Raw genomic sequence first — 24,148 nt, 5'->3', positions numbered from 1 at the left:
GTGGGCAAAGGATATAGAGATAGGGAAAATGCCTGCCCAATCCCACCCTATGAAGCCTCTTCATGGGTGTGCACAGCGGTGTAAACACCACTTTAGTGTGTTCTAGTTGCCCTAGGCCAGCCTAGAATAACAAACTGAGGTGATGCATGTAAAAAGCCTCAATACTAAGAGTATAGTAAAGGCTCACTAAATGGTAGCTATCATTACGATCAAAGCACAATTAGTTTCTTGGGGAATAATTGATGCATGCAATTCCCCTCACTATGCCCCAGCTACAATCCTCAGGAGGAGGAAAATTATCATCAGTGGTTGCACGATTAGTGATGCAAGTGAAATGAAAGCTAATTGTTTAGCATCAGCTCACTCTGATGATACTTTGGATGGGACTCAAATTGGTACACAAAAGGTATTGTAAACATATAACACAGTTTGAACTGACATAATCTCACTAGTTCAGTGGCAATGTCCAATAAAATACAGCTCAGCAGCACAGACTAAAAGCTATGTATCCAGACTGCGGAATTCAAATATCCTAACCAGTCTTCAAAAGAAGCTAAAGAGATGTGATATGAAAGAAAGAAATGCATCAAATATTAAATGTACTTTGGTTTTAATTGTTTGTGACACTGATTTAAAATATGGGCAATGAAAAATTCAGTCTTACATAAAATTTAACAAGAAAAAAGGAACTGGAAAAAATGCTTGGGTTGGGTGCCAATATCTTGCGGGGGTGGGGGGGTGGGGGGGATGTAGAAGGTAAAATTAGGAAGAAACACACCCTCATTTGCTTCTAGCATGGTTAGCTGATCTGTTTGAAATTAGATCCACTTTCAACTCTTTTAACTTAATTATTAAGCCATTTCTTAACCTCATGAATGCAGTTTTCATGTGCTTTCAAATCTGGCCCTGAACTAATAGACCCTTTCACTTCAGTGGTTCTGGAAATGAATGTTAGATGGAGAGGAAAGCATTTTAGTGGTGTTTTTCCAAGGGTCAAAGCTCTGAAAATATAGCATAGTCTGTACATAAAACTCAGTACACCTGAATATCCTGCTGGCCCTTTGTCTGGTAATGAGGCAAACCATGCTACCCTTGAAAACTTCTGTTTCCTTCCCAAGAGCAGTCGGCTGTGTTGGTCCTGAGCTATCTAACCGCTCAACTGAATCCATTAATAGGATCAAAGTCCCAAGAGATGAGAAACAGGTGGCAACCAGGCACCCTGGGGCAGCCTTCCCTTAACTCCGCAGAAACAGAATGGCGGGTCCAGGTCTCCATTCTAGAATATTCCTCTTTTAAAAAAGGACCTAAAGAGGAAGAAATGTGTATCAGCAGGAACAGCCAATTATAGGAATGTTACTGGAATCTCTTTCTATTAATTTGTAATTCTCATTACATGGAGGAACCTTATGAGCTGATCTGGTTTCACGTGCCATTTTGTCAGAAACCAATGGCAGATGAATACAACATTTGAAATGATAAAATGTTGTACAATTTTTACTTCATTGATTAAAGTAAAATAATGCCTTGGCATGTATCACACATTAGTAATGATAACAGTAGCCAACATGTATTGACTGCTACGTCACGTCCATGTATACCCCATGCAGTAGGTACTACTATTATTCCATTTACAGAGGAGGGAACTGAGGTGGAGAAAGACTGAGTAACTTGCCCAAAGTCATATTTTTTGTAAGTGGTAGAACAAGGATTCAAACCCAGGTAACCAGAATCTGCAGTCTAGGTTATTAATTGCTATACTATATTGTATGGTGAAAACCAATAGAGGCAAAGCAATTTTGAAAAAATTAAAGTAAAAACACCAAAATAAAAGCCAGGAAATCACTGCTTTCTAAAGCTATACTTACTAAATTCTTTCATCAAATATTTAATATACCTACTATGCATTAGACACTTTGGCCACATTATTTGATTTAATCCTCCGAGAACTGGTTATGTCCATTTTACAAATGAAGACATTGTGATTCAAGGGAGTTGTACACGACCACAGGAATTGCCATTGTAATCTGAACCCAAACCCAACAGGCTACAAATCCTCAATGTTTCTTCATGCAGCTGCTTTACCTCTTCTTTCTTCAAATCAATTCTTTACTACTAAGAATGAACTCAAAGAGGAAAAACACAACTTTGCAATAAAACTGACTGTAAGTTTAAAATTAGAAGAGGAAATGTTCTTTTCTATCCTCCAATAGGCACAGAATAGCTCTGACTTCTTAAGTATTGATCTTAGAAATGGTAAGAGTCAAGTGATTTGTTATAGCACGGCCATATATGGAGTAAAAACACAAGTAGTAAAACTAGTCGGCCTTTATTAAGGTAGACAGCAGGAGTGTTCATATTCTCTTATATTCCTACAGCAGACTCCAATACTACCATTTCTAACTGAGCACACACAGATGATTAATACTACCCATTTTTCCATCATTTTTTCCCTCTGCCTTTCTCCTTTAATTTTTTTTTTTATATCCAGTGTAAGCTTACTTTGGTGTATAAAAGAAAACTAATGTCCAGAAGTTATCAAGTAAGACTCCTGCAATTGAAAAAGTAAAGGCAGGATGGACCTGGGCTTAAAAATGTAGGCTTGACTCACATCCACTGAGATGGCTACTATCAAAAAAATAGAAAATCAGTGTTGGTAAGGATGTAAAGAAATTGGAATCCTATGCACTGCTGGTAGAAATGTAAAATGGTACAGTTGCTGTAGAAAACAGTATGGCAATTCCTTAAAAAACTAAAAATAGAGTTAGCATATGATCTCGCAATCCTACTTCCAGGCAAATACTCAAAAGAATTGAAAGTAGGGACTTCAAGAGATATTTGTAAATCCATGTTCATAACAAGCAGTATTCATAAGAGCCAAAAGGTGGTGGCAACCCAAATGACCATCAATGGATGAATGAATAAATGAAATGTGGCATAAACATACAATGAAATATTATTCAGCCTTCAAAAAAAGAAAAATTCTGACACATGCTACATGGATGAACCTTGAGGACATATACTAAGTGAAATAAGCAAGTCACAAAAAGACAAATACTGGTGAATGTATGATTCCACTTATATGAGGTACCTAAAGTAGTCAAATTCATTAAAAAAAAAAATTAGATGAGAAGTTACCATGGGCTGGAGGAAGGGAGAAACAGGGAGTTACTGTTTCATAAGTACAGAGATTCAGTTTTGCAAGGTGAGAAGAATTCTGGAGATTGGCTGCACAACAGTGTAAATGTACTTAATATTGCTTAACTATATACTTCAAAATGGTTAGGATGATAAATTTTATGTTATGTGTATTTCGCTATAATTGAAAAACAAAAACACAGGCTTCAAAGTTGGTAAGATCTGGATATAAATCCTGACTTGCCTTGCCTATTTTCTAATTTTGTGATTCCAGTTGAGTTATTTATTGAATTACTGATGCTCAGATTCCTTATCTGTGAAATGGGGATAATAATAGTACCTTCCTCACAGGGCTATGAGGATATGAATGAATGCATATATGATATTTAGTACAATATTTGGCCCATAACAAGCACTCCATAAATGTTGATTTTGGATCAAAGCAGCAGGCATGGAGAATCTAGCCAATGGGAATTATGGGTAATTATTTCTAGATCTGATAATGTATTGTGATTCTGTTTTAAAAGGAATCTTCATCTTTTAGAGATATTTACTGATATATTTCTAGATGAAATAAAATGATAAATGGGATTTCTTTCAAGATAATCAGGGTGGGGGGAGCATGGGTAGCATAAGAGTACAGATGGCCTAAGATTGGCTATGAGCTGACAACTGTCAACAGTGTGGATAACAGGTATTCTCTCCACTTTCGTATAGCTTGGGAATTTCCATAAATAGATTTCCACAGTAGAGTTAAAACAAAACAAAAACAAAATCATTGATCCAAATCTTTGGTGATGGCTCTCAGATAATTTTTCTTTTCTTTTTTATTTATTTGCTGTATTGAGCTTTGCAGATAGCAGATAAGTTTTCTTACTATTGAATGGTCACAGATTTGGTACAGCTGACACTAGTGGTCCTGTCTATTCATAGATTTTCTTCAGGTGGAATGACTGGACAACATAGCAATTTTTCCAGGGAAACCTTGTTGTATAAAAAGATCATCACGATAAACAGGTCACTACAAAATTAGGTGCATGTGAGGGCATGATAAAAATATCAATGCTCTTAACATCTTGAAATTGTGTTTTTCTCAATTTTCTATTCCTCTGGTTTCTTTCACTAAACACAGTCACACACCCCTCTCACCCATGCCCACCATCATTTTGAAAACACTCTTCTGAAGAATTATTAAAACAAAGAAGGGAGATAATCTCCATGATTCAAGGAGATACTCTAGTTTCTTAACTTGGTGCTGGGAAAGTTTGGCATTATTATATTAAAATATTAAATTGCTTTTATAAATATCAAACACTCCTTCCCCACTTGAGAATCACTTTCCTAGAAGAGCAGGTCTCAAACTTCAATGTGTATGAGCATCACCCGAAGAGCTTCTTAAAAAACAAATTACTGGGTCCTACTCCCGGAGTTTCTGATTTAGAAGGCCTGGGGTGGGGCCTGAGGATTTCTATTTTTCACAAGTTCCCAGATAATGCTGATGCTGTGAGTCTGAGGACCACACTTTGGGAATTACTGCCCTAGAACATCTATGCAAACTCATGAGTTCTCTGCTTCCCTACGGTTCCTCCACCCTAACAACAAAGTCCCCTGACACTGTCCCCAGAAAAACGCATGATCTATGCTTTTCTTTGGTTTGTATCTCTAGAATGCCTTCTATTGAATATTATATATTCTTTTTCTGAAATTAATTATACTTATTCAAAAATATTCCTTATTGGGTTGGAGGTAGCATATTGGCTTCCATCTTCCCTAAAAATAATCAGACTAATTTTGTTTGTCTTTTCTATTCTCTCTTTCTTCTCTTCCTCTATTCCTCTAATCAAACTGAAAAGAGGAAAGTAATCATAAAAAGATGCCTTTTCTATTAGAATATAATTTCTTAGAGGACAGTAACCTTTTTACTTTATTACAGTTCTCCTTTTCCACCCTGTTATGGGCATTTACCTATTATTATTTCAAAATAACAAGACCTGATTTATATTAATATTTATAAAATTCAAAGTCTTATCACAGGGTAGGCATTTTATCTATTTTTATTAAATGAAATATTTCAATCATAGAATCTTAGAGCTAGAAAGTTCCTTAATGATCGTTATTCACTGTCATTTTACACGTGAGACAACTGAGGTTCAAGGAACCTGGTCATGAATAAAAGGTTAGCAAATCTGTTTCCCCAAGAGCCGGAATCCTGTAATCCAGATCTCCTGACTCCCAGCCTGCACTTCTTCCCCACTCTGTTCCCTCTCACCAGTTTCATCAAAAGAGGTCAGCAAGGCTTAAAGTGAGACAAAATAATCCAAAGCATAAGGCTAAATACTTGAAGAATAATCATAAAATTCTTAATTCAGGAAAGGCATTTACTATAGCAGAGAATTTTTTAACACAGTATTTTGCTTCAGATGCTTTGGGCTTCCTACTGATAGATTTCTTTACAAAGTATGTGTGTAAGGGGGTTATCATTCTAGAATAACTCAGGAAAAGCCTAGAAAATTCAGAAAGAGAGAAATTCTGATGGGACAGGTTCTCTGGCACTAAACCCATTATTCTAACAGAGAAGCACACCCCTCCCCCACCAGATACAACATGTGCTGCATAATCATGGTTCAAATAGCAACCAAAAGAAGAAAATCGCTAATACCAAGGTAGTCCTCAGAGTCTATTCTTTCTAGATGCAATTAGATTTAGGGAGAAAGGAGAATAACCGCTTAGTAACTATTTACTCTGTGCCAGGAATAGTATTAGGTGGCTTACATGCGCTACTGAATGTATTCCTTCCATCAACACTATGAGGTAGACACGATTATTCTCATTGAACAGACTAAAGGTCGGAGGGGTCAGATGCCAGGGTGAACTGGTGAGTCAAGCTCATGTCTGTCAGACCCCAGGGGCACACATCCACAACACAGGAAGCTGATCTCTCCATTCAAGAGTTTCAGCACCTTTATCAGCTATCAAAAAGCTCACCTTGCCCGAAACACGATTATAACCTCTACCATCTACTTTTAAATCCCACAGAAATGAAAGTTGTTCTCTTCTTGCTTAATTGTTTTAGTTCATATAGTCAGCAAAACTATGTGTAATACCAGGATAAATTCATTAAACAATGCCTTTTGACCCCAATGAGTTGGGCGTATCTTTTAAAAATAACAAATAATAATGAAGAGTAAATGTTCATTAATTTATAGGGCGTCACAATGGTGATAAAAGACTTCCCTATTTTTCTTAATATAAACACCCAAATCAATATTCCTAACCCTTGACCTCATGCATTGCTGTAAGATACTTTTAAAGACCCAGTGGACCAGCAGCCAACTGACCTTTTCCCCCACCTTACCTAGGACTTTTGGGCCATCCTGGCTCAGAATCAGGCTGGTGGTTGAACTGACAACACCATTTTCTAGACTACAAGAAGGTGAGGGGGGGCGGGGAGGGGGGCATAGAGCAGAAAAGGCTACTCCACAGAATTTAAATGTAGCTTCCCTTTAAGAAAGTAACACTACAGTTAAAGAACTAACATAGAGGGATACTACTTTTCCTTATTCATATATTATTAATGATGATGTTTTAGAATAATACCCTTTTCAATAGGCAGACATGAAGGAATTAAACCAGGCAGGGTCTTTGAAGTAATAATTTGCCCACCACCGTCACTTGTTGAGAAACCCTTTTCACTGTGGCAATCTAAAATCAACCTTGTAAAACACACTATGTAGAAAATTAAATAATAAAAAAAAAGACAATTTCTTTAGAAAGTTTCTAAAGTATTAGCTAACATATCAAAAGCCAAATCTCTGGCAATTATTTAGTTATTTATGACACAGAGTCTAGCTCTGTCACCCAGGCTGGTGTGCAGTGGTGCAATTATAGCTCACTGTTACCTTGATCTCCTAGGCTCAAGTGATCCTCTCTCCTCAGCCTCCTGAACTGGGACCACAGATGCGTGCAACTACACCTGGATAATTTTTTAAAGTTTTTGTCGAGGTGGGGGGTCTCACTATGTTACCCAGGCTGGTCTTGGACTCCTGGCCTCAAGCGATCCCTCCGCTGTGGCCTCCCAAAGGGCTGCGATTACAGTTGTGGGCCACCACACCCAGCCTCTATCGATCTCACTTAAATGCTAGATTACACTGTTCCTTCCTGGCTATCCATACCAACCCCTAAGTATGATTTAAAAACATAATAATAACAAAAATCAATGCTTATGCTTATCAAGTTTTAGAGTTTGCTCCTGGTTGTGCAGGCTGACATACCTGGCAGGGTTTTGACAAAAGCTAGTCTGTGTGTGTCATTCTATTTCGGGTTAGATGGCTGTTTGTGTAGATCCTTCACATGCACTTGTCAAGCACATGTGAGGTGTCACTCCTATCGGATACAAGAGTCCAGCACCACAATCAGCGAGAATGCAGATAATAGTACCCTCTTTGTTGCTATTCCCAAAATCAAGCTATACTTCCTTTATTTTAATGAACATGCCTGTGCAATTTAATTTTAGGGAACAGATAATATATAAACTAAAACCATTTTGGAATTACATGGCCAGATAAATATCAGTTATCTTTTTTCCATATGTTAAGTCATTGCTATGTACTTTTTTTTTTTTTTTGGGGAGCACTTAACAATTGTGTTGGAGAAAGGACATCAAATGATGCTTAGAAATGTGATACACATTTTCATTTCACACTCCATCAGCTTTTACAACTGTAGCTCAATGAAATGTAAGAGAGAGCTTGGCAAACAGCCATATTTACAAAGGTATAAAACAGGGGTCAGGTTACTTTTTTATAGAAAGAAAAAAAATGTTTAATTTTCACTCCACATGACTAAAGTAGATATCCAGCTAACACCCTAAAAAAGGCGCCATAACCACATATACGACATGGTTTAGTGCCTGTTCAACTGTAGGTTTTTACTATATTATAAACAGCTTTGTAAGGCAAGAGAACATTCCTTTCCTCATCCCTTTCCACTCAGGAGCTACTGACACAGAAACATACTGGATCAGATCATCTTCGATGTTAAATCTTTCACCTGCAAATAATGGCTTTTACCCTCTGCTTCTAGCCTGGAAGAAGAAACAGCTCATTCCCTTTGCAGGCAGAGAAGCAAAGCTATAGGCATCAGCAAAAACACATCTTTCTAATTCAGATTTCAATCTGTCAGAAAGGATTAAAGCCTCATGCATACATAAAAAGGGAACTATAAATGATAACAGAAACATGGTCTGGAATCACTGTGCTTCCACAGCTGCCATTTTCCTAGCAGGGTAGAGAGGAAAGCATCTTTTACTTACCTTTGTTAAACCTGAGACTTCTCCCTTTGCTAACGGTTTGCTGATGGATGGCGTGTATACTCTGGCGTCCGATACTGGCTGCCCTTTCATAAAATGTTTTCCTGATTCATAGATGTCCACTTCAACCATTTTCCCCATGAATGAGGAGTTCTTTGGCACTAAAACCTTGAAAAAAATTTTCCCACAAGACTTAATATTTAAAAATAAACTTTAAGAAGTTTTAATTTTACAGAATTATTGCAAAGATAATACGGACAGTTCTTATATACCCCATACCCAGTTTTCCCTATTATTAATACCTTATATTATTATGGTGTATTTGTCACAATTAATGAAGCCAAACTGATATGTTACCATTAACTAAAGTCCATACTTTATTCAGATTTCCTTAGTTGTCCCTTAGTGTCATTTTTGTATTCTGGGATCCCATCCAAAGTGAGCTCTATCTTCCAGGTGCTTGAGGACTTCCTGTAGGAAGGGAAGGCATTTCTGGGAGCAGCTCCTGGGCTGGGGCCAGTGTCTTCTTCCCCTGCAGGACGCCTGCTGTCCTGAGGCATGTGGGGAGCAGACCCGAAAAATCCCCCAACAATCAGCCAGGCCTTTGATATTCTGCTCCTGGCTGTCCCATGCACTGAAGAAAACTGAGACAATGTTGATGAAAGCCTTATACTTTTAATAATTTCCAAGTGGGCTGTCAGAGTAATGGTTTCAGCAGACACTTCAAATAAAGGCCTGTGTGTTTCTATTTGTGTGTTTGTATTTGCATGTGTGTGTTCACATGCATGTGCACCTTTCAGGGGAGGAGGAAGAACATTTAAAAGCAACCTTTTCAGTAACCCAAAACATTGGTGTTTAGAGCTAAATGACTCCCCTAATAGCTTTCATTTATATATTTATTTTTGCTCTGTTAAAAAAAAAAAAAGCATGTCTATCAGTCCTAGGAGTCTACCTCACACAGAACCAACTATTCTGACAGGTCCTTTGGCTAGCTCACAGGAAACTGTCAGATGGTCTCTTTCCACTAGAGATTACTGATAAAAGTACTTGTTTACCTCGAGCAAATGTTCCTCCTCCTTTGGGACTTATAGGTAGTCTGTATGCATTACGTCTCGCTCGCACTCCTATTTTAGTACTGTAGCTACTTGCCAATCTTTTAAAGTTAGGATCCAAAATAAATAGACCAATTCTAATCCAGTAATACTTTGATATCTAGATACAATCTTCACCTCTGGAACTCATCTTATTTAGAAAAAAATAATTCCTATGAAATCTTTGATATGCTTAGTTGTAGAGACAGAAAAGTCAGATGAGAGCCAGAAGTTCCACCGCCAATTTCTCTGAGAGGCAAAATTGGATCTTGGTCTTTCTGAGTTTGATTTTTATGACCACTGAGTACACTGCTTCATCAAAGTATAGGAAAAAGGTCACCTGGGTGGTGAATTACTCACGGCAAGCAAACGAACTAAAAGAGCTTTAGTATTAGGATATGAAAGCCCTTTTAAATCAGTTTTTATAAAATAAGAAAATCTCTAGAGCAAACTATCCCTGGGAGATTTGGTACTATTCTGGGGGAAAATAACCCTCCTTGATCTGCTGCCTTGATCTGAATGAAGGGCTCAGTGTTTTTTTCCTCCTCCAGTTTTAATAATTGGAAAAAGCCCGACTGCTTTAAATTGGAGGAAACAGCTAATGAGGCATGCCACTGCCTTTAAAATGAAGGGAAAAAAGTTCCCTGCTGAGGCAAAAACCCAGATGGCAAGAGAAAGGAGAGGAAAGAGGCGACCAAAATACCATCAAGCTCCTCCCCAGGGCTGAGCAGAAGGTTGGCCTGAATAGGAAAATGGCTCTTTGGAGTATGCTAATGAGACGGGAAATGGGGAAGAGACTCAGCCCAAACAGGGAGTGTCGGGATCTTCCCCATCTGAAATCTTTCCTGGGTATAGAACAGAGCATGTTTAATCTGACCTTTGAAAAGTTCCCTTACATTTCCTGGGGACCCATGGTGCAGTCTGAGAGGATTCCATGTGGAGGATGAACGCTGGAGGCTGCCCCAGCCCCTGCTTTCCTGCGTTCTAGTGCAGGAGGCCTGTGCCCCTTGCTCAGCCCTTATGTGACTTGCCCTCCCTGGTCTTAAGAGCCCTCCCAAGCTCTAATTCCAGCCATGACCCATAGAAAAAAAAAAAAATCTTCACTTCTTAACTGATGGGAAAGGAATGAAAAAATAGGAAAACCCATTTGATTGTAAGAAAAGTTAATCCAGTCCAGAATGACTCAGGAAAACCCCTATATCCCCATGAGAATCTCCCACCCGAGAGGGCATATCCCATCTCCTTCTGGGCCCTTGCCAGGATCCACACCTCTGAAGGAGACATCTGGTGTCTTTAGTCACTTCTGGATTGCTTTCCCACCTGGGGGAGTGCAATCCCACATGCTGAGACAGAAGTCAGGTTGCCCCATGTGGGGCAAGGAAGGCCAGTGTAGTCAGGCAGGCTAGTCAGTGGGTAGCCCCTAGGGATGGGGCCTCCAAAACTCTCAGAGTGAAGTTGGTTCAATCCTCATGCTGGTCTGCACCGTTGTTCACACAGTTTGAGTGGAGTCCAAGGAATAGACTCTTTTTCCTCTACTCCCAGCATTTTTATCAAGGTAGAAGTTAAAAAAAAAACCCCAAATACTAAAACTAAAGAAAAATGAAAAACCAACTAACCAACCAACCATCTAAAAAAAAACTGTACGGGTGATGTGCTGGTGGGAGGAAATCCCTGCCCTTCCACACTGATGTCGCCGTGCAGACACCCTTCCTGTCGTCTGAACAGGACTTTCCCTCCTGCTTTGCCAGGCCGTGGGAATTTTGGCCATGCTAACTGCCCGGTTCCAAACTCGCAAAAGCATAAGGCTGGTCCTGTCAAAGATTAATGCAGACTCAAACACATTAAATACACTTACTCCTTTGTGTAGAATGTACTGCAGAGTAAGTCACAGAGATAAACCACTTGTTAGGCTGGCTGGCTTCATGCTATAAAATAGCCTGGCTGTGGCAAGATTCAACTCTCCTCCCCTTTTCAATCCCCTTTGCTTCAACTTTCTGAACTCTATCATTTTAGAGACAACTCAAAAAGGCCAAAGTGCCTCTTACCTGCTCATAGAATCGATTGTGCGCAACATAAAACTTGGAATCAAAAGATTCTTCGGTTACTAACACTTGTTGCCTTTCACCAATCTGTGGAGAGAAAGAGAGGAAGAAAAGTAATGATAAGGCAAACACCTCAGAATCCAAAAACAGAGGTCTGTCCAAATAGGTCTGCACCTAGTAGTGTCCTCTGGAATTTAAAGGAGATTTTAGATTTTTAGTTATTTAACAGCTAACACTATTCAAATCACTGATTCAAATTTCTTGGAAGACATTAATTATGGGGCAATATAAAATTAACATAGTATAAACTCATTTTCTTACATAACTATGAAACAGAACTCGATCTTATTTCCTCCTTCAACATAAGCAAGATAATTAAAGCTTCTATGACATACAAAAATCTTCTAAATATCACTTTGTTTCTTGAAACAAAGTTGCAAAACAAGCCAGAACAAGCTGCTTCCAATCCAAATTCATGAAAATATTTTGGCAATATGAAAGAATAGTAATAAACGTTAATTTGAGTTATGAGAGATGTAACACTAAAGAAAATGCCTCCAAAACCAGTCAGTAGGCCCTTGTTCCTCAACATTTCATGTTGCTTGCAATTCTGAAATTACTAATTCATACAATTACTTATTTACTATATACATTTTATCTATAAAATCTCTATCTCTTTGCTGTAGCCATGGCCATGTTCATTTATTTTTTTTTAAAGAGAAAGACAGCAAAAATATTGGCTGTTAATTTTCTACAGGACTGATCAACATTTATGATCTAAGTACACACTTTTAAAGCTCTGATGTGGGTGGGGCAAAGGCAATATACATAACCTAAATATTTGTACCCCCGTAATATGCTGAAATTTAAAAAAATTAAAAGAAATAAATTTATTAGAAAAAAGAATTTAATCAGCCAAAACAATGGTTAAAGAAATGTGGCTATTCTAAAAACATTCTACCATTTCCAAGTTTATTCTACTGTGAAATGCAGCATTTAAAGTATCAATTACTCTTTTTTACAAGATTGTCAAAATGTCTGATGTAGCAAACCAACTGTATTGAATGATTGTGCCCGGAATTATCTTTGCCATTGCTACTTAATAAATACAACCCCCCAAATTAAAGCACATTGGCAAGATGATTTTTTAAAAATTCCTATTCTCATTTGTAGGGACTTGTCACCATGTTCAGGCGGTTACCATGTAGGAAACATAAACACAGCTGCGCTAAATAGACCACCTAACAATTAAAAAAAAAAAATCAAACTCCCCTCTCCATCATATGATGCCAATACCTAAATACACCATAATTTACTATCTAGTTTGCTATCTCATTCAAAATGTAGCTCCCTTAGCAAAAGGTTGTAAGGTCTCTGAGATGATACTTATCAAAGACTTATTTCACTCCCTGAAAAATAACGAAAGTTCTGGCAACATTAATCTCCGTAAAAAAATCAAGTGACAAAAAAGAAAATTCCCTAACTTCTACTTCTAGCTTCGATGGCTCTGTTTATCAAAAAAGATGGGTGAATACTGGCTTTCACTGAAGTATATTCTTTGGGAAGAAAACTTAGAATGTTTGCACACATTTCACAGTGTGAGTTGCTTGTAACTTAGGATAAGTATCTGTCAATGGTTCTTAAGGGAATCTGCAATTACACTTCATCTAACATTAAGTTTTCAGGAAATTAATCTAACAATAATATGAAATTGTAGAGCCACTGAAAATGCATGCTGCTTCTTTCCTTTTATTAGAATCAATGTGGACAGTTCTGGTCATCATTTCTGGGCTGTTCTATTTCATCTGGAGGTGATAACAATGACAGTTAATGTATACACAGAGTTAGAAAGACTCCCTGTTTATACAGTAGAGAGCTGGGCTTTCGATCAACCATCAAAGAACTATTTGTAGGTGAGTATTTAACTATTATTTGCCAAAGGGACTTGGAAGAATTGCTATGTGCAGTAACTTATGGTGGCAAACACCTTTCCCGTCACCCTACTTGTGTCCTTACTTGAGGACCTTGCCTTACATGGTGAGGCCCTGAAAAGTCCCCAGAGCAAAAGTGAGCATACATGGGACTGAGCAAAAGTGAGCATACGTGGGACTTAGGGAAAGCTTCTTAAGGAAAAAAAAAAGAAAAGAAAAGAAAAGAAGGAAAGAAAAGAAAAGAAAAAGGAGCATGAGAAAGCTAGGGCTTTGATCAAAAGCTACTGTAATCTATCTGACCCATACATATATATGTCTATATATAAAAATAATAAAAGCTCTTCTGAATATTTTTTTTATGAATGAAGTCACACTGTAGTGACTATCAAATACAACCTTTAAGAGAATCTACTATTTCGAATAATCTTAAAATTAACAATGAAGTTAAAGAAGGAAGAGTTCAGATGAAACTCTGGAAGCAGCAGCTTTGTCTTGGTGAAAATAAAGGAACTTGCAGGCTAAATGAATGTTTATAAGTCTCAAGTTTCTTTTTTAAATGAACCATCTCCCCCTATGCTTTCTATCTGTTATCTCCCCAAACCCACACAGAAACCATGTGTGGTTAAAGAACCTCATATCACAAGATTTAGGGTAATGATCTTGACTTGCCATATTCCAAGAGTTCCCCTGCTATCAGAGAAAGGAAGAAAAAGGCAAGGCATGTGCAGAAAAGGGGCAAGGTTACAGATATCCTTAGGCAACCAGGAACACACCACACCACCCAGTTACCTGTTATGCTAATGGCAGAGACTATTCGCTAGAAGGGATCAGAGTTTGTCTTACAGAGAATGATGGAGAGTGCATTGTGTTTCAGGCAATATTATGCTACACAAATGCTAGTCTGACATTCTGCTTGAGAAGCAGACTTCTATAGCTACCTAATTATCACTGACAGAAATTTGCCCAACAGCTGGAACCTCCAACAGGAATGCAGGGTTACATCACTTTGAAAAATAAACAACATTCTGCAAAGTAAGGAAGAGGTTGAAAATCATGGTTTTCATAAAATTTGTGACTAGTAGCGCACTACAGTTTGTCCCCACCAAAACTCATGTTGAAATTTAATTACCCATGTAATAGTGTTGAGAGGTGGTGTCTCTAAGAGGTGATTAAGTTGTTAAGATAGAGTAATGTCTTTCTCAAGAGACTGAGTTAGTTCTTGCAGAAATAGATTGGTTCCCATGAGAATGGGTTGTTATAAATCCAGGCTGCCTCTCCCGTTTGGTCTCTTTTGCATGCCCTTCCACTTTACTGCTATGAGCTGAAGTCCTCACCAGATGGGCTGCCTGACTTTGGACTTCCCAGCCTCCAGGATTATGAGCCAAATAAACCTTTTCTTTATAAATTACCTAGTCTCAGACATTCTGTTATAGCATCAGAAAAAGGACTAAGACACAGAACAACACAGCTATTCAACAGAGATGATTAAGATGCAAGTGGAATAATGAGTCCAAAGAATGGTCTGGAGGGTAGCTCCAAGAGAACTGTGACATTCAAGGATAGGAAGAAAGGGGAAGGTGATTTGGATGGGGAAGGAAGTGTCAGAAACAGAAGCACACAGCTCTAGCAGGAAGAAGAGTCTAAAGAGGGTTCTTCAAAAATATAAAATGTCACATATTTGGATTGGAGAGGGGCGGGAGGATACAGGGTCTAAGTAGATTATTTTTAACATAAAAGAGACTTGACTGTGTTTTGGGCCTTGATTTTTCTCATATAAAATATGGGAAGTTGGTAGAGTGGGATAGAGGTGAGGAGAAGAGAGTAGGACTGAAGAAGAGGTGGATTATAATATTTAAAGGAACTTTCAGTCCCAAAGCTAAGTCATCACTCGTTGAAGATCTGTAGGTTAGGGACTGGTATGCCCACAGGTTTTATGGGAATCAGAAGAAGGAAATTATGTACTCTAATTTGAGGCTCTCTCTCTCTCTCTTTTTTTTTTTACAGTAAATGTATGCTTAGAGGCCTCTGTACATTACAGCTACTTTCTTGCTGCACTTAAACTAACAGCTTGATCTTTAATACACCACCAAGAAACATTCACAGAGTTTCTCAAAAGGCTAGACTTGAAGTTACCTTAAAGAAGTCTGTCAAAATTTCAACAAAGCCCTTTTTAATAATCCTAAAATGTCCCTTTTCCTTCTAATTTGATTTATAAGCATGTAATTTATAGTAGGTTACATAAAATGCTTATTTAATTTCTGTAACATATTAGAGCTTAAGAGCTTCAATTGGGAATACAAACCCTTGCTAGCTAAAGCATTTCTAAGGGAAACTCAGTTTCCATTTACAAAGCTTTGACCTTCAGGACATATGTTGGGAAAGTAACTTGATTCTACCTATCTGAAGTAAGGAACAATTCTTACCTTCAGAGCTTGCTCCTTTACTTAATTCAGCTCTGTAGACTTGTTGGTTCCGGTACTTGCTTTAACAAGCTAGGCATAATTTATAATTTATTCATCCAAATGACATCCACCAAATGTAAGTAGAGAAAGTAATTTTTAAACTTTTTAAAAAAGACATTTTATGAAAAATGAATTATAAAAATAGCCTTGTAAAACCATCCCTCACTTTTACAGATTGGGTCATTGAAGTGAAGGAAGGTGCGGGAAAAGACCACACAAGACCCTGCGTTACTAGTGATCTCGTAGAGTTGTTGGGAAATACCGCCCCCGGCTGTGAAAAAATGAGTGTGGTACAATTTTCTAGGCCTTGTTGCAAAGATATGAGAAAAGCTCTCTCTCTCTCTCTCTCTCTTTTTTTTAACCACAAAGGCAGAAAATAAAGGCAGTATTCCCTTAGGCCTGGACAGACAAAGAATGTAAGAACTTGGAGGGGGGCTTAGCAATCTCTCTGATTTCATAGGGAGGGAACTAAAGTCCCACAGGATGGGTGATTTGCTCAGTGGCAGTGGCAGAAAGAAGAAAAGGAAGGCTTTGAATTCTTCCCACTACTTGATGCCTCCTATTTAATTGCTAGCTGTAGAAAACTTACAACATCATGGATCTAATTCTGCAGTGTCTGACTTTTCCTTGAGTAGAGAAACATCTGTGACAAACAAATAACAATGTTTTTTAAATTCAATTTTTGGGTAGATTTTTTTCAGTATGTTACATAATCAGCTAGCTGTGTCATTTGTGTCACATCTATGCTTAAATTTCCCAAGTGCTTGAAGTTGTGAAAAACATCAGTTCTAACCATATGGCCAGAGAATGCAGATAAAACACACACTTGCATTTAAAAAGCAGTGGTTTCCAACAGAATTTTGTTGCTGAATGAATGCTCATCAAGTATACTTTATTTCGTCATTTGTCCTGAAACAAACAGTATTCTACAAGGCTATATAAGGACTTAAAGAGAGAAACTGAGAAGAATTGTTTGAAGAAAGGCAGATATTACCCAAATTAAACAAAGACACCAGGGCATGTGGGTTAACACCTTTAACTCAGTAAGAAATGTTACTTGCATAAGTACTCTTTGAACTGGAAAAAGCAAAAGGTTTCTCTTATACGCATATATGGCTTTAAAATTTGCCTAAAGTTTATTTTTCTCTTTACTACTTTTTTTCCTTTTCACTTTTGCTTCACTTTTTAAACAGAAAACTCAAGATGTGGCTTTGGAAAATAATGTCAATCAAATTTCTATTCTGAAGTGTTGGGTTACAAAAACATTTTAATATTTCAATATAACTATTTGCAGTATCAAAAAATTTACAAAGGCTATATATATATGTATATAATGTATATGAGGATCTATGTAAGATAAACATTTCTTGAAAACAGTTATAAGGTGGCAAAGAAATTATTTTGCTTCCCCTGAAAAGTTTCTTACCATTACTTTTTCTGTCCATTCTTTGCCTTAGGAAAACAATGGAAATCAAAATCAAAACACACATATCAAAAGTTCTTATAATCATTTATGTCATTGTGCTAATAAACTTGAATTGTATCACTGTTTATCCTGCAAAATATTTTGACATGCTCCTTCTACAACTAAGTTTTTTTTTTTTCTTTATTGTAGATAATAAAATACAATTTTTCTACCTGACTGGTTTCTGAATGCATGACTCTGGGAAATGTCAAATGTCTTTCTTTAGCTCCAGTCAAATTAGTTTCCCCCCCTCCCCCCCAAGCTGCCTGGAACATGTTAAACACAAGGCTGTGACCTTAAACTCTGAAATAATATTTCTAGTGTCTGTGCAAAAGCCTGCCCTCACATACACCTTTAGACTAATTACTGCAGTGTAATGTTGCCAGTGAACCGCTGTAATTACACTTGGAGAAAAGTATGGTCTTGTTCTTTCCTAGCTAATGAAAATGATAACCTTTCCATTTTGATTCATCATTCACAACAGGCAGAGCATGCGATGCTGGGTCTCCAGAGTATACCGTAATTTTCCTGACTGTTTATGCACACTTCCATTTTGTAGCCCTGCAGAAGCTGGAATTAAAGAACCAGGCATACTTATGCTAAAAACAGTCAACAGTAATAATAGCAATAACATTAAAATTTAATATCATCCTTATTCCACAATGCCATTCTATAATGAAATAGGGCCATGACATAGTAATGTGTGTCAAAAATGATGATAGCATAGAAAACAAGTAATGAGCCTCTAAGTCCATTGAGCTCAAAATGTTAGCCATCAGTTTATTGGTCTACTTAAGGATTCTTGAAAGAAGATGTTGGACAGTTTATTCTCAAAGGGGTAGCCTGGTATCTGACTCTTAAACAATGACAGTAAATGCATTCTGTTATAATTTTTAAAAACGTTATCTTCCGTGTGAAAAATTCTTTAGCTACACTTATTAATACAAATAAATGCATTTGAAAGAGAAAAAAATGTTCCTTTGAAGCAGAATATCCATACTTTTAAGTATATGTTCATATATATTAATTGCCACGAGCATCTTAGTGGCCCTATTATTCCTTACTTGTAATTCAGAAATAACCTAAACAGGAAGGAAAACTGCAAAACAGTTTGGCTTTTTGAAAGTCCTTTCTCCCAAAGCAATGATGCAAGATACAAAGATGAGACCCAAGGCAGTTCTACTAAATCAAATGAGACTATGAAGTTTCTTCTAACAAGAACTCTTTTGTTTTTTCTTCAATTATGGGATGGTTTTCTTCTAGTCATGTGCCCACCCCAGTAAGAGAGAGACAAGTCAAGGTAGTCTCTTTCCAGCTGGAGGCAAAAATCCCATGTTGTTTTGATCTGCTGATTGTAGCCTATAATAATGTTAGATGACAAATGCCTACTGGATCCTTTTCTAGCAGTAGGGATCTAAACCTACTGCTGACTGAACTTCCAATTCAAAAGATAGCCAAGGCTGGGCTCAGTGGCTCAGTAATTCTAGCACTCTGGGAGGCTGAAGCAGGAGGACTGCTTGAGGCCAGAAGTTTGAGATCAGCCTGAGCAAGAGTGAGACACCATCTCTACTAAGAACAGAAAAAATTAGCTGGGTATAGTGGTGCACACCTGTAGTCTCAGCTACTCGGGAGGCAGAGGCAGGAAGATCGCCTGAGCCCAGGAGTATGAGGTTGCAGTGAGCTATGATGACAAAATTGCACTCCACCCAGGGCAACAGAGCAAGACTCTGCCACACACACACACACACACACACACACACACACACACACACACACACACACACACACGCGCCAAGTTTTTACTACTTGCCTATACATTCTTGGTATTCTAGAGCATTCTAAGGTACTGCCTACAGTGCTTTTGTGATTTTTTTTTAAATTATGATACAACACATAACATGAGACCTACCTTCTCAATAAACCCAAAAAGTTTCTTATCACAGACCCAGTACAAATATGTTACATCCATTTTTCCCTGCGAACTCCACAATTGGGCGAACTCCACAATGGCCAGGCAGTATGGGAAAATGCTCAACATTTAAAACTATGTAAAGTCTTATGGTCAGATATTACAAGTAATATCTATCCATGAGATCTTATTAATGGGATCAACTAAGTGGGATATGTATATAGAATTCTTTCTTACTAAAAGCTTAATTCCAGAAGTTATAATCTCCAATCACTTAAACCCTCCTGATCTTTTCCCTTTGGTCTCTATCAGTCATTACTTGGCAAGTTTGGGCAAATCTTTTTTTAAATTTCAGCATATTATGGGGGTACAAATGCTTAAGTTACATATATTGCCCTTGCCCCACCCAAGTCAGAGCTTCAAGTGTGTCCATCCCCTAGATAGTACACACCGCACCCATTAAGTGCGTATGTACCCAGAGCCAATCTTTTTTGATGAGCAGATTCTCCTAAAGGGATGTACTCCTAAAAGTAAGTTGTATACCTTAAATATACATAATTCTATTGGTCAATTATACCCCCAAAAATATTTTAAAAAAAAGAAACCACAAAATACTTGAAGAAAAAATGAATTATTAGTTACATAATCTATTGATGAAACATTTTTAACATAATGTCGTATTGCCATAAAGGAGAAGCTTTTAAATATTGATTTTTAAAAAATTAATTTATAACATGAATTGCCATAAACAAAATTAAAAAGCAAACAAAAAAATTTGTAGCACTTATGAGATGTGTCATATATATGACATATATGATATATATTATACAATATACATAAGGAACTTTTATAACATAGTAAGAAAACAATAAATGTTCCCAATAGAAAAACAAACTGCTGAAAAGGCAATTCAAAACAAAAACAAATTCTAAATTATCCATGTATACTAAATACATGAGAAAAGTTCTACCTCACCCTCAGCCAAAGAAAGAAGCACTAAATAAGGAAATAGACTTTTTTCTACGAATGGGCAAAAACATGGAAGAATACCATGCTGTGTTTCTGAAAAAAGGCTTTTTCACCCTCCCCCTCAAAAAAGGGCACAAAAGTGACCAGTAACCACACTTATTAATAGGTCGGCTCCTTGGAAGGTGCTTACAAAAGATTTGTTTGACTGATGATACAATAAATAAGCCAAATTAAAAAAAAAAAAGCAAAAGCTGGATTTGAGAGATATTTGAGAGATGGAGTGTATATCTACTCTAGTAACTGGCAGTAGCCACTTGTCAACTCCCTCATCCCTTCTTGGCTCCAAGTCCTCTCTCCAAAAGCAGGAGTGAGGACTGCTGAGCGCCAGGCACCTCAGTGGGCTACACTCCTAGACACATCATCAACAGCAGAGGACTCAGAAGAACTCAAAGACTCAGACATCTGGAGGAAAAGAGATGTGGGTGTGGGAAACAGGACACTCCCCAACTTTCTTGTGGAGCAAGAAAGCTTCTTTTCAAATACTAAATTAGGAGAGAGGATGGATAAGCTCTAGCCTACCCAGGCTCTAAATGTGCATTTATAAAACCATGAATTCAGAGCTGGAGTGGATGGAAGGGAGGAATTAACAGATCAGTTAGTCCAAAGTCTTCATTTTACAGATGAGAAAACTAAGGCCCCTGAGAGATTAAGTTGGTCAAGGTCATACAGCTCATAATATTTAATCTATAATATTAAAAATGGATTTTATTCTAACAGTACTTTTGGGCAAATGGTAAATTCCTCAATTACTCTAAAACTGCACCATCTAATACAGTATCCACTAGTCACACATGCCTCTTCTGCACTCAAAATGTGGCAAATCCAAATAGAGATGTGTTATATATAAAGTGCACATCTGTACAAATCACACACTGGACTTCAAAAACTTAACATGAAGAATGTAAGATATCTCATTATTTTTATATTGATTACACAGTGAACTGATAGTACCTTTGATGTATTGGGTTAAATAAAATATATTATTAAACCAATTTCAGCTGTCTCTTTTTACTTTTTTAATGTGGCTACCAGAAAACTTAAAATAACATCTGTGGTTCATACTATATTTCTATTGGACAGGGCTGTTCTAAAACATTATGATGTTATTTTTAAGGATTTAACAGAAATCTCCGCCCCCCCTTCACTATTTTAGAAAGGATCATATTGGTTATTACAAAAACATTTTTTTTAACTCACTACAACACATAATTGTGGTACTCATATAAAGACTGTGTACATATCCTGTAAAGGCAGAAATTCTGAATAGCTAAATTGCTCTTTTTGACTGTTCATTATTCTTGCTTCCATTTTCCTGGTTGACCACAGCCTCTCTAAAACCTTAAGGCATGATCAATTTGCTCATTGTTTTTAGAGAAATCCAGGCAACCAAGGAGATGCCATCTAAATTTTCCAATCTGTCATTTTCCATTTTGTGTGGCTGCAAAAGCAACCACAGAAAACACAATGGCGTTTGGACTGAAAGGCAGAAACTGGTCATTCTCAAATTCGTTTTTTTTTAAAAGCCAAAAATGAATGTCCAAAATACGTACTGCCTTTTGGTAAGATAAATCGTTCATTACAACCTCCATTACCAAAAAACTCAGCATAGATGTGAGCAATAAATAACACGTGCACTACACCCCACCATCTTTCAACCATTTGCCAGTTGGGATTGAGGCAGAGGAAGCAGAAAGGATTAAGCAGAAATCAAAGACGGCCAAGCTCTAATGGTGTCTAATTAGCATAACAAAAGACACTGCCACAATCTTTCAGCAGTAGGCCATACATCTCATTAAAGAAGACTGAATAACAATTATTCTCTCCTGTTCCCTGCCCCCCACCCAATACTTCTTGGCTTAGCTCCGGGAGACCCTGAGAGCTCAGCTCGGAGCTTCTGCTTTATTGGGCAAGCATTCAGGCTGCAGGGAAAGAGCCCACTTGTATTACTTGTATTATGATGCACCTGCATCTCAGTGCTTTATTCCGATTTCCTCTCCTGCTGTGAAAATGTAGCTTCTTCAAGCACACACAAGTCCTGCTATGCAGTTTATAGGAATAGAATATTGAGCAATGTCAACGATGACCTAAAAAAATGAATACTAGTCCCCCATAAAATGTCTTCATTTAAAGAAAACTGATCTAGTATTTATTTCTCTTTACCTATTCTGTTTTTCCCCTTTAGTATTACTTCATTGTCGCAGACTTAATGAAGCTAAATTGCAATTCTACAAAATTTTATTGCAACCAGTAATTAGCTGTGTGTACACTCACACACACAAACACACAGACACATGCACACGTCATGCAATTTTAATAGGTTGTAGTTTGGAGTATTCCTCTCTATTTCCTCTTGGTGATAGACAAGTGAGAAAATACATGAAACTCAACACAAGCACATCAAGGTGGCAGGTGAGCACATGGGAGTTTTTGTGTACATTTAAACCAAGAATGAAAAAAAAAAGTTCTTCCAGGGTGATTACTAAGAAAGATGAAAGCTTCAAGTAATACTATTCATATCAATACTATTCATATCAGTACTTTTCATATCAATCTACTTTGAGTGGGGAGGGGAGAGAAAAGGACACAGTTATTTAGTCCAAACAATTTCCAATTCTGAGCTACATTTTTTGATCTGTAACACCTTTCGAAAGGGAATTTAGTGTGAGGGCTGCTTTGATTTGTTTTTTAATGGCTTCTCCTGCCAAACACAATATTACATCGTCTACTTAAACCTGAACATTGCCATGTCTGCAAGTTGTTCGAGGAAAAGCTGTTTATCACAGATGTAGATAGGAACCACTGCAATCGTTCCTGAGACTAAATAGCAGGAACCGAGCCAACTCAAAAGAGTAGCTGGGAAAACCTACTGAACCTATTTAGTATGTCTGGGTTTTCCAAACTGCTACAAAATTACTGCAGTGCAAGAACTGAGAGACCTTGAGAATATTCAAATCATTAAAATCATACACTGGAGACCTAAGGTGAGACATTTTAATGCTATAATACTCTGCACATGGCAGTATACAGTTAAAATAACCGTTGGAACATCATTTAAATCCTAAAAGACCCTTTTCTATGTGTTAGCATTCAAGAGCCGGTTTCCACCTTTCATCCCCCAGGTGAAGTGGATATCTGTATCTTTTCTCCCACTGAATTTCTTCTGTTTAATAAATCACACAGCTTTACATACATATACACAGATACATACATACACACACATGCATGAACATATTTTTTACTTCTAGCCTTTTCTACTTTAAAGTTTTGTCAAAAAGTAGTACGCGAATACAACACATTATTATGAATTCTATATTGCTTTATATTTTAAAATTCATTCACAGTAATTTTGTGTTTTGATCCCTGGGCAGTGAATAGATCTCTCTTAACAACCATGGTCCCAGTGGGAAGGCTAGTATGATTTCTGTCTGTCTTAAGACAGAGCTGTAGCCAATGGGGTAAGATCTTGAAGAGTACTAATCAGGGAGTCAGAAGGCCTCTAGTTCTGTCTCTGCCACTAACTGGCTGTTTGACTCCAGATCATTTCACTTTGGGGGCCTTGGTTTCCTCATCTGGAAAAAAAAAAGGTGGGGTGTGTGTGTGTGTGTAATCAACAGCCTGAAAAGACATGTCTGGCTCACACAGTCTGTGTTTCTAAATTAACAGAGCCAGTAAGATATCCAGCCATGCATGCTGGGAGCCCACAGCGGAAAGGTAGGCTCTGCTGGCCTTGGCTGCAGAGAAGGTGGCAGTGGTGGCCACCGCACCCTCCCATGCAC

General features: G+C 37.6%; 1 protein-coding gene across 5 annotated transcripts in view; it reads right to left on the bottom strand.

Annotated features, from left to right (window-relative positions):
• CDKAL1 (CDKAL1 threonylcarbamoyladenosine tRNA methylthiotransferase) overlaps positions 1 to 24,148 on the bottom strand; it is a 594,702-nt gene that overhangs the window by 19,608 nt on the left and 550,946 nt on the right. For all 5 annotated transcript variants that reach the window (XM_012753511.2, XM_076010495.1, XM_020280124.2 and 2 more), the window contains 2 exons: positions 11,580 to 11,663; positions 8,447 to 8,611 (listed from right to left, as the gene is read on the bottom strand). In XM_012753511.2, the coding sequence (XP_012608965.1) occupies positions 8,447 to 8,611; positions 11,580 to 11,663 (249 nt within the window). The remainder of the gene's footprint in view (positions 1 to 8,446; positions 8,612 to 11,579; positions 11,664 to 24,148) is intronic.

Source organism: Microcebus murinus, chromosome 15 (assembly GCF_040939455.1).
Source record: "Microcebus murinus isolate Inina chromosome 15, M.murinus_Inina_mat1.0, whole genome shotgun sequence".
Taxonomy (NCBI): Eukaryota; Metazoa; Chordata; class Mammalia; order Primates; family Cheirogaleidae; genus Microcebus; species Microcebus murinus.
This window is presented reverse-complemented; position numbering and strand designations above follow the sequence as displayed.